Raw genomic sequence first — 12,114 nt, 5'->3', positions numbered from 1 at the left:
CCATCCCTGCAGTTTTTTTCTGAGGATGCCCATGTGCATTAGGTATTCAATTTGCATTTAAAAGAAAAGGGTGCAGTAAAAAATCCCCAAAATTTTATGGAATTGCAAAAACTTTATCTCTTATTTGGTAGTCTACTTTGTTATGCATTATGGGAAAATCCTATAAATTAGGTTGGCACAATTAACCTACAGTAAGTACACAGGAATATTGTGATATTGTTGTTTAATCAAGTCAAATTTAATTAAATCATTGACTTATTAAAGTTGAGCAGGATATGTGTTAGTAGTATGGTGTCTGCAATTCTCATCAAGTTGTCCTTCTCCACTTTAGGCTGATCTAAGAGTTCACTAAACACAGCTGTTAATAGATTATGAGTGATTGTCACCACAAGGCTGTCTGTTAAGCATTCAAAGACTTTTGTCCAAAATTATGTTAATTTGGTGCACACAGAAAAAAATAATAATTCAATCTAATTACCAGGTCAGTAAAGGCTACTTTAAACAAAATACCCTTAGACATCAATGTAACCATGAGCAAACACATACTCTTAAAATAGCATACTTGGGAGTACACAAGTCAACTTTAAGCGTGGATGATTTGGCAGTGAATCACTAAAGCTCAGATAGCTTGACTGCAATGTAATGACCCTGTGTTTTGTACAAGTGTTTTGTCCCCTGTCTAAAAATAATTCAAATTTCCTGCTAGGCCAGCTAGAGTTAGAGAGCAGCCAGTGTAGCCACCCACCCTGTCTGCTTTAGTAATTATATACAGCGTAATACAAGCAGCAGAGTTAAAGATCTCCAAATAAAAGAACTGAGGGAAGAGTTTGGAAATCACAAGCTTGAGCTCCTGGTGAAGAAGAGTTTATTTGTATAGAATTTGGATTGTGCGACTGTTTTCTGCAGCATAACTTTGACTAAGCTATTGAACAAGACAGGTTTCATCAGTTATTGCAGCTTTATCAAAGGAGGAGCCCAGAGCATTGCACAGGCTTAAAAAGCACAAAGACTGCCTATGGAATTATTTGGTCAAATAGAGAAGACATGGCTGGAAACCACAAGTTGTACGCAGATCCGAGACAAAGCTTCTTTTTTCGCTTCTGATAAATTTGTGTTTGAAGAAATAACCGATAAACATAGCACTTCTTTGTAAATCGTAAATCACCAACAGCCCAGTGAGTAGCCCTTGTAGTGATTTCTGGAAGTTGTGAAGGAGACGGGGACTCCATGACTCAGGTAGGTGGCTCTACTCCACCTGTAAGTGCACTGCGGGTAGCTGACCCTGTACAATACAATGCGATACAATTCATTTTTTGTATAACGCCCTTCATTGAGTGCAGGTGAACAACACTGTGAACAGTTCTCTGTTAAAATACAAATACAGATTATACAAATTACTAAATACAGAATTTTTGGGTCCCCCCTCTTGTTTATTATTTAATAAATAAAACATATATTTTATATTTATTTGAGTTTTTCTTCTTTAGTTAAATATTTACTGAAAAATGGTTTATTTGGACTTTGGAAATGTATTGCTACAGTATATGAGTTCACATTAAAAACACTGAATGGATAAATATGTGTACAAATCTTCTGAAAATTAGGATGACTTTCAAGGGGATTGAATACTTTTGCATGCCGCTGTACACACACACACACACACACACACTCACCAGCCACTTTCTTAGGTTCACCTGTTCATCGCCTTGTTAATGCAAATATCTAATCAGCCAATCATATGGCAACTCAATGCATTTAGGCCTGAAGACATTGTCAAAATGACCTGCTGATGTTCAAACTGAACATCAGAATGGGGAAGAAGGGGTATTTCAGTGAATTTCAACGTGGCATGCTTGTTGATGCCAGGCAGGCTGGTCTGAGTATTTGAGAAACTGCTGCTCACCATTAAGATGTGCAGATCTCTCAATCATGGTCTTACCACTTCCAGGTTACGAGAGATTTTGGCTGCTGCTTCATTCCTATGGATTGCATATTATTGTCCATATGACCTGCTGCCTGCCTGCTTGCTTTTTGAATCCTGTGGATTTCCTGTTGGATTATGCTGTTTTATTTACGCCATTTGACGTCTTAGTAGGAAAACGGGCTTGGCTGACCATGCAGCTGCCTATGAATCGTCTTGCATGTTTTAAAGGACTGACAGCAATTTGTTTTCCAGGGTGTCCCTCAAGAATCAGTTCTTGGTCCTCTGCCTTACCAATTATATGGTTCTCTCAGTGCCATTAGACAACATGGTTTACAGTTTCACTATTATGCTGATGATGCACAGATTTATTTACACACGGAGCTTATGCAAACATTACCTCTTCCTGCTTTGGTTGCCTGTTTGGCTGCTATTAAACACTGGCCTAAATTATTGCATGTCCAGGGACTTTAAGAAAATAGACAATTCCTCAGTAAAAATTCTGGGTTTTATTACATCCTTGTCTGCACAGACTAAAAATTTTGGTGTTATTCTTGACCCTACACTCCCCTTTGATCCACATATTAATAATATTACCAAGGTAGTCTTCTTCCACCTTAAGCAAATTTCAAGGTTGTGTCCATTGCTCTCTGTTATTGCAACTGAGACACTCTTTCATACTTTTGTCACCCTGTAACTTGACTGTTGCCATCTTGTTTGGTATCCCTGCTCGAAGCCTAAACAAGCTACAATATGTATAAAATTCATCAGCAAGAGTGGTTACACATTTAAAATCCTAGGAGCACATTATCCCAAAAATTTTAAATTAATATCAGCTACCTGTCCCTTTCCTCATTCAATTTAAACTTCTCCTTTTAGTTTTCAAGATTCTTAATAATCTGGTCCCACCTTACCTGTCTTCTTTATTATGTCCATTGTGGCCCACCAGGCTGGCACCACCAGCTGAATCTGACACACGTGGGACACAAGTTCAATGCACACTCTGATTTTATTTTCTTTTTCCCTTGTGGGAAACACCTTCCCCATTCCCCACAAGTATAACACAGTCCCGGCACAAGCACAGCACAAACAATTAATCCCTTCCTTTACTCTTTTCCTTCTCCTCCTTCACGCCTTGAGTCAAGCTTCATCGCTCTTCCTCCGAACTCTGGCTTCCCGAGTAGTAGCTGCTGGCTCCTTTTATAACCCACCCGGAAGTGCTCCAGGTGCTTGATTACTCATTTCTGGTAGCATTTCCAGGTGTGGAGGAAGAACTGCCCATAAGGGCTCAGCAGTTCCTGCTGCAGCACCCCCTGGTGGCTCCTGCAGATCCCAACAGGGCTGCACCCCACTCCAACTCCCATGAAGCCCTGTGGGAGCCCGAGGCACTGCTGCAACCCAGGGAGGTTGCCATCTATTTCCTCTAGGGGTCGCTAGCTCAAGTGAAAATATCTCAAGAGAAGAAGAGATCTCTGGGCGAAAATGCCTTGTTGGTGCCGGAGGTCAGAGGAGAATGGCCAGACTGGTTCAAGCTGATAGAAAGACGACAGTAACTTAAATAGCCACCTGTTACAACTATGGTATGCAGAAGAGTATCTCTCAAGGCACAACACGTTGAACCTTGAAGCAGATGGGCTACATCAGCCAGAGACAACAAAAGGTGTCACACCTCTCAGCTAAGAACAGGCAACTGAGGCTACAGTTCACATGGGCTCACCAGTATTGAACAAGAGAAGATTGGAAAAATGTTGCCTGGTCTGATGAGTCTCGATTTCTGCTGCAACATTTGGATGGTGAGATCAGATCAGATCTTCTGATGGCTACTTCCAGCAGGATAACACGCCATGTCACAAAGCTCAAATCATCTCAAACTGGTTTCTTGAACATGACAATGAGTTCACTGTACTCAAATGGCCTCCACAGTCAGCAGATCTCAATCCAACAGATCACCATTGGGATGTGATGGAATGGGAGATTTGCATCAGGAATGCACAGCCAACAAATCACCAGCAAGTGTGTGATATAATTTATAATTGTGTCTTTCATTTTTCTATTCTTTAATATGTAAAGCACTTTGAGCTACTGTTTGTATGAAAATGTGCTATATAAATAAATGTTGTTGTTGATGCTATCACGTCAATATGGGCCAAAATCTCTGAGGAATGTTTCCAGCACTTTGTTGAATCTATGCCACGAAAAATTACGGCAGTTCTGAAGGTACTAGCCTAAAAAAGTAGGCAGTGAATATATATACACATATATACAGTGCCTTCCATAATATGTGGGAGAAAGACAAAAGTTCTCCTTGATTCCACCCTCCGCTCCACAGTTTAAAATTACAAATCAAATAATTCAGACATCGTGATTAAAGTGCATATTGTAGAATTTAATCTAATCGTATTTGGAAACTGGACTTGCTTGTATGGAATGTTATTTGATTTTAATAAATTCATTAAAATGTTTAACAAAGAAATAGTGGTAGTAGTAGTTTTATATACTAATTACTGATAAATATCTCTATATTAAACAACACAAAAGAAAATATCATTTACACAAAATTACCTGTTTTAAAATTCTATTAAAATGTAGAAAAGTAGAATTTTTGTTTCCCTTACTGAATACATAAGGCAAACACTCTTGATAGAACATTAGAACAATCCAGACAAGAACAGGCCGTTCAGCTCAATAAGCTCACCAGTCCTTCCAAATAACTTAAACTGAAGAGGCTCGACTCTTTTAAATGTTCCTAATAATTCATGCCCTGCAGTTCTGGAATCAGCCTAGTTGCTCTTTTTTAGATTTTTTCCAGTGCTGCTATGTCCTTATTCTAGCCAGGAGATCAAAATGGCACACAGTTAACCCTAATCTTGTTTGTCTTCTTTTCACAGTTCCCGCTTATTGAGATCTCACATGAGGTTTGATGAAAAATGACTTAAACAGAGACGGGACATTTACGCCTCAAGTCCTACACTGTGTGATCACCAAATCTAAAAATGACTGCACACGGCTCAAATGAGAAATTCATTTCAATGGTCTCTAAGAGAGGGAGACGTGATGAAGATGTCGCTGCCCTGTCAGGTGAGAGGAATTTGGAGATTTTATTCTTGAATTTACAATAATTTGGGCGAAATCTGGAGGTTTTTTTTTAATCCACGTGTTAGGCCGTATGGTTTTGCTGAGCTACTGCTCATGGACTGTCGTCACTCCCTGTAACAAAATTTTGTTGCTTGGTTTTCTTGATCTGTCCGAGCAAAATTTAATTCAAACTTTTTTTTTTTTTTTGGTTGCCAATAAGGGCTTGGTACAGCACAATTTTTTGGTGTTTTCATCTGGGTTGAAACATAATAAATAGAAAATCTAAGTGTGTGTTTGATGTGTGTGTTTGAGAAGGTGCTCACCGGTACTCACATCACCTGTTTTGACCTTGGAAGGTGAGAAACCAGCATTAACCAGTAAAACGGATGTGTCATCTACATTACATTTGAAGGAGTCAGCCTAGAACATAGCAAAGAGTCATTAGAAGAGGTTTTAACTTAAATAAGGATGGTTTAGGCTCATTTAGGAAATGGCAGGCACTAGAGGTGTCACAAAGAGTACGAAGGCTGGAAATCAAACTGGGAAACTATTCCCAGGCTAGCAGAGTTCAAACTTAATAATTTATTCACTGTAGTGAGCCGTCATTATTAATGGTGAGACGACAGTGAAAACCTCCACCTGAGCAATAGTATTTGAAGAAAGTGTTTAATTGTATCATAAACGTAAATAATATATTTAATCCAGTATACAAAGAAACATGCAGCAAGTGGTTAGAGTGCATCAAATGGGCAGCAGAGTCAGTCCTCACTAAAGATACACAAGAGAGAGAAAAAGGTATTTGAAATTGAGAATCAAACAGAAAGTTTAAAAGTGAGTCCACAGACTGCTAGCAATTTTCACATTTTTTTTAACAGTTCTAAAGAAAAAGTATAAAATCACATCACAGAGCAATAAGAAAGCTCCTCCAGAGAACCTGCAGAGAACTAAACTGTTGCTGTAATAGAATAAATTGTATTAACAAAGCCATAATATTAAATAGATAAGGTTTATTTAGTAGTGGAGAGAGGAAACCATCTTTAATTTACTTTAAATTCCACCTCTTAAATAACAATTTCACCCAAAAAAATTGTAAAATGAAGCTGTGATGGAGGGCTTCATACGGTAAGTGCCGCAGCTTCAGGTATTTCAGCTTTGTCCAAAATAGGCCTGTGCCCAGTGGTGCAGACGCCCGCAACTGTGACATCAGATGACAAACGATAAGAGGAGCTGTGCCATAATGTAATGGTTAGAACTTCACTCCTCGGGTGTTGCTATAAATGGAGGACAGTGGAGGACACTGATACAGTGCATTGCCACACCCACCACATGACAAACCAACTCTGGATCCCAGATTAAGACCCGAGTGTAGCCATGCAACAGGCGATACCTCAGCACCATACCAGTTCAGATGGAATGGAACAGTGGGAAGTTTTTTATGGTGGCTGGAGTGCCAATTCTGCCACCAAACCCCAGGTTTTCCCTGCAGGTTGGATGACCTACGTGCAGGGCTGGACGCAAAATTATACAGTACATTGTATAATCATCCTATTGTATAAACATTTGGTCAAGCCAATATTAGAAACTATAAATCAATTAGGTTTACATGTGTTGTGGGAAAATTAATATTATTAATACTATTAAAGGCAGCATTGAGAGACATTTGCCAAATATAGGTGTCAGTATGGTTTTAGTCATGGAAGGTTGTGTATGATCAGAGAGGTGCTCACTTATAGAAATTAGATATATTTACACCAATATTCAAAACTATTGAGTTGGTTGGTTGTGCTTCTGGCTTCTGCCTTCCCCGCTGCTGTTTGCTTTTTGGATTGCCTTTGCTGTTATTCTAATTATTACTTTTTCTGGATACTTGTGCTGCTCATGTCTAGATTTTGGGGATCTTTTTTACTGTGTATTGGCACTTGAAGTTTCACCTGCTGCTAGGGGCTCACTATGCTGTACTGCACCAGTTTATCTACTGACCTATCGTCCTACCCTTTTATGCCCCGGCCCGCCTGACTGCAAGCTGCTACTCATCTCCCTCGGTTTCCTATTACTGTGGGTGCAGATGGCTAGTGAGTCTTCACTCTCTCAAATGGCTGTACTCAGCAGTTTTTTTTGTTGAGGTTTCCTTCTTTCAATCGACTTTTAAGTGTACAGCTAGCTGGTTCTGGGATACCCAGTGCTGGCTGTGGTATGCGCTTGCCCGGGATTTCCAGGATGTAATATCAGCTTCCGCACCAATATGGCGCTTAGTTACTCACCTTTGCAGCTTAGAAATATGCATTTTCAGCACCAACTATACTCTGTGATTTTTGACCTTCGCAAGATTCATAGAATACCTTGACATCCATGATATGCATCACTTCTTTAGATGCTACTTTTGTGTATATCACTGTTTTGCCATTGTGGTCCCCTTGTTTTGGATGTATTCAACCTCTAAGTCTGCATTCACTTGACAAGCAAAAATATTTGGAGTCAATGATCACCATCTTCAAGTTCTCAAAACAAATTCTAGTTTCGGATACTTTGAAATGTTGATTGTGCCAGACATGTGATGCTAAATCGTTCCTCCCTGACAAACAAAACACTAATGAAATAATTATACAGAAAAATGTTGGACATTGTCTTCCTTTCTGAAATTTGGCTACTCCGGTAGATTATATTGTAGCAACCTCAACGTCAGGTTCAAACAGGTGGACAAAATAGGGATCACATAACGGTTTACTGGAATAGTAAAAAAAAAAAAACACGATTGCAACAGAAAAAACGAACGACTTTGCTCTTGAGCTATTTACTGTGGTCTGTTAATTTCTCATTGTTCTGGTTTGAGAGATGCCATAATGAACCCAAAAACAAACCCCAAAACAACATGAAATCAGTGATTTTGCGTGCACCACCATCTTCCCGTCACCCTCCACCTTCCCACTTGAACCATCCAGAAAGATAAAACCCTGCCTCCATTCCCCTCACCCCTCTACTCAGGATGCCACCCCCTTTCCTCCCCTGTTACCATGAATCATACCCTTGATGCCAGTCCTCTGTGCCATTCTCTGATCTCCCTTGATCAACCTAACAGTCTCTTTCCCTCCTGGGCTTCAATCTGGCTGGGACGCTACAATTTGAATTTAAATAACACCTTGCTAACACCGCTCAAATGTAAATTTATATCCATGTGTGAAAATTTGTTTCACAGCCATCTGAAAGTTAAGGAGACTGCCTTGCATGATGTAACATCTTAAGATCATGTTAAATATTGGTTGTTGTACTCCGCAGTTTTTTTTTCTATTAATTTATTGCCTCAAAGAAAAATAAGTGCAAACTTTCTTTCTCAAATAAATGAACTGCTCACATTTGCTCTACTTTGATTCTACTGTTTAAATGTGGCTCAATATATTATATAATATATTACTTTTTCCCACAGCCATCAGCAGTGTGTCTGTCTGCGGAGAGAGTATCGACCTTGTCGAGAGGTTTACTTACCTAGGCAGTGACATTCATGTCTCTGGTGACTCTTCCTATGAAGTCAGTAGATGAATTGGGAGAGTATGGGGGGTCATGAGGTCGCTGGAAAGGGGTGTGTGGCGCTCCTGATATCTATACAAAAGGACAAAGGTCTTTAGAGTCCTGGTGCTTCCTGTCTTGCTATATGGTTGCGAGACATGGACGCTATCCAGTGACCTGAGGCAAAGACTGGACTCCTTCGATAATGTGTCTCTCCTTGGGTACCGTTGGTTTGATTTTGTGTTGAATGAGCGGTTGCTCATGGAGTCCTGAATGAGGCACATTACCTGCATTGTGAGGGAACGTCAGTTATAGCACTATGGTCATGTGGCACGGTTCCCAAGGGTGATCCAACTCGTAGGATCCTCATTGTTCGGGACCCGAGTGACTGGGACCAGGCCAAGGGGTCGCCCACGTAACACCTGGCTGTGGTAGATAGAGGGTCATTTTTTAGAGTGAGACTGGACCGCGTGTCTGTCTGGGGGGTTGCCAACCAGGATCCCAAGTTGTTTCAACATGTAGTGGGTGCGGCAACACATTGTACCAGTGCATGCTTCCCAACTTGACTTGACTTGAAATTTATGGTCATACATTAGACACGATCTGCTCCTTTGGTCTTTATGCTATAAATGTCTCTGATTCTCAGAACAAGTAATTCTCATCACCAGGTTATTAAATTTAATTTTGCATCCCCTTATCCTAATGTGAAACTGCTGTTTCTTCGTTTACTTTTAAGTCTGTTAAACTGTTTTCTTTTTAACAGTCTTTCTAGGCCACATCGATCTTGGAAATATCTAAGCTTTCCTGTCCTGATGATATGGCTTCTTCTTATTACTCCATTATATGCAACATGATTTCAAACACTATGAACAGCAATGTTGTTTAGATAGAGAGTACTGGAGGAAAAGAATGCCTAATGGAAAAGAATGCCTAAGACAATGTAGAGGGTTGTAATACATATTTTAATAATAATTTAAATTAATGAGGGGGGCTTACAGCCTATTTTGCACAACAGTAACATCTGGTGAGTATCTGGAAGGGCTGTAAGACTCTTACCCTTAATGCAGAAACACTATTGAGAACAATGATAAATATATATATATACTTAAAAATAAATGAAAATGGCCCAAAACTGAAATGGACTGCATCCCAGGATGCTAGATTCTACATACATTCCAGATAGAGGCCGGATAATATCCAGGCATTGACTGGCACAAGGTAGGAACAAGCGAGGATGTGCCAGCCCATTGCAGGGTATACTTACAGTATGCACAACCACACTGAGTGACACCATGGGAAAAGTAAAGTACGTGGAGAAAACATAATGTTCACAAGAGAATGTGTGCACTGTACTTGATCAAACTGTTAAGAATATTATTTATTATGTTAAAGAGATGCTACATAAAATGTTAAAGTAAGTCAAGAATTTGGATGAAGATTTATCGACCTTTCGACAGTCATGTCCAGTGGCATTTCGTCCACTAAATGGCATTAGGGCATCGCCACACCTTTTTTAACACTCAAAATCATAAATGTACCTGAAAGTGAATTCCTATTTTTTTTTTATAAAATATAAACATTTTTGTTTGTTTTAAATGAAATAGTTACTGATGCAGTCAGAAGCTGTGCTGGCTTACCTGTCTGTGCTGCTGTTAAGAAATCTCCTGATTTGACTTAATGCAATCTTCTTTAGCCAATCAGCCATGCAGGACTATATTAGGTCAAGAGAATGTCCTTGTCCTGTCGAGTGGGTGTAGTAAAAGGGACACGGGACATAAAGGCTGAAAATCCATTTGAGCAGCAGGTGCTTGTCAGTAAGGTAAACATTAAGCAATTGGGACCAGATATTCTCATAAAACAGCATTTGGGTAACCGTAGCAAAGTAAAAATGTTTACCTGCCCAGTATTACCATGAGGTACGGTAAATAAGGAAAATCATCAGCTCCATATTTTACAATAGGGATGACTGATTACATGCTGCTGGTCATGTCAGACTGGCCTGTGATCCCCTTTGTCTTCACATTTCTCTTATCTTTCTATTTCTTTTCTTTACTTTCACTTCAGGTTTCACCCAGAAGTTTCCTAAAATTATAGAAAGTTTCTCCCATGAAGGTCTCCTCAAGCTGACAGAGTATTACAAGCCTCAGCTAGTCTATGTGATTGAATATGACATCACCAGCATCCTTCAGAACATGGTCACCAAGAACATCCTCACCAACAGTGAGGCAAAGGTAGGTAGATCTCACAGTTACTGAAGAAGAAAGAACAACCAACAAAATTCAGTGATATCTGACAATTTGTCACAGGTGTTTGGGTGAAAAAAGCTGAATCTCAATAGCAGATCTCACTGTCAGTGTGAAACGATCCCCTCAGACTGACAGCACTCCCAGTGTCTGTCTCTAAGCTGGACCTTTGGTCACTCACTTTTTTTCAGATAGTTAAAGCCCAGGAACAGACTGAGGGGCGAGCAGGTGTGGAGTCCTTCATCAACAACATGATGAAAAGGGACAGAGTGGTGCTGGTCAGCCTGTGGGAAGCTCTGGCTGAAGAGCTTGTGAGGTTTCCATCACCAAACCTGACAAGAATACTGAAGGAGGTGACAGAGGGAGGTTAGTGACTGGAGTCTTATGTCAAAGAAAACTACAATGGTGGGAGGCAGAGGGCAGCTCACAGGAATGAAAAAACCCCACAAAACTATAAATCTAAAGGATTACCATAGTTGGGCAGTTTTGTCCAAATTTATCTAAAACACATTACTAAAAATGGAACACACAAATAACTACTGTTGTGAATCTTAGTTTTTGAAAACCAGGACTGGCTTTGGTGCATTGTGTAGCTCTAGTATTGTTATATTTTATCATTTTGATGGCAATGTCATTACAGTGCCATTTTGTTTTCCTGTTTTCTTATTTGTTTTTTTTGGCAGCAACACTGTTGCTGGTGTGACCTTCAGGGGCACCACCGAGCCCTCAGACACAACCACACCAAGACAGTTCTGCGTGCAAAAAAATGTTTTTTTATTCACAATACCTTTTCCCAAGTCCACACCATGATCTTCAATCCACAATACCTCTTTCCACTCATCCAGGTGAGCTTTACTGTCTTCACTTAGCGAGATGGCTTCCATTTATGATAGACTCAGGAGTACTTTCGGTTGAGCAAACGCTGGCAGCACTAGTCACCACTACTCCCCAGTAACTTTTTGAACTTTTTTTACAATAATTTACATTCTAATGGACTGAGGAACTGTTTTCATTTGGGCAGACTTATTCTTTGCGTATTATTCTTCAGTCATTTATAGCTAGACTGATGATTTCTAGCTCCACAGGTGATTTTATTGACACTTCAGTGTGGTTGTGTATGGACTATTTTCAGCCTAACCTTGTTTTGACACTTACCTGGTTCTGGTCTCCGGACATCTGAGTTATCTGCATTCTCACCTACAATGTGGACTGGTATCATATTTATTTGGTTTGTGTTTATTTGGTCTCTCCTATGGCTCGCTATCCAACCTGTGATGGGCCTGCTTCAGTATTCAGCTGCTGAGAACCTCCAACTGCTCTTCCACTTGTCCAAGCCTCCACTGACTGCACTGTATCTCCACTTGGACATCATAT

General features: G+C 40.0%; 1 protein-coding gene across 3 annotated transcripts in view; it reads left to right on the top strand.

The window, feature by feature from the left end:
* Window positions 1–645: 645 nt before the first annotated feature.
* The window catches only part of LOC120533168 (NACHT, LRR and PYD domains-containing protein 3-like), a 55,336-nt gene continuing 43,867 nt past the window's right edge, over window positions 646–12,114 (top strand). The window contains exons 1-4 of one of the 3 annotated variants that reach the window (XM_039759889.1): window positions 646–1,236; window positions 4,810–4,999; window positions 10,562–10,728; window positions 10,932–11,106. In XM_039759889.1, coding sequence (XP_039615823.1) covers window positions 4,915–4,999; window positions 10,562–10,728; window positions 10,932–11,106 — 427 coding nt within the window. In that variant the 5' untranslated portion in view covers window positions 646–1,236; window positions 4,810–4,914. Of the gene's footprint in view, window positions 1,237–3,834; window positions 3,935–4,809; window positions 5,000–10,561; window positions 10,729–10,931; window positions 11,107–12,114 lie in introns of those variants that run through there. The other 2 variants (XM_039759887.1, XM_039759888.1) reach the window with 2 other exon arrangements.

The sequence above is a fragment of the Polypterus senegalus genome, chromosome 8 (assembly GCF_016835505.1).
Source record: "Polypterus senegalus isolate Bchr_013 chromosome 8, ASM1683550v1, whole genome shotgun sequence".
Classification (NCBI taxonomy): Eukaryota; Metazoa; Chordata; class Cladistia; order Polypteriformes; family Polypteridae; genus Polypterus; species Polypterus senegalus.
Note: the sequence above shows the minus strand (reverse complement) of the source record. Positions and strands in the feature narration are given on the sequence as shown.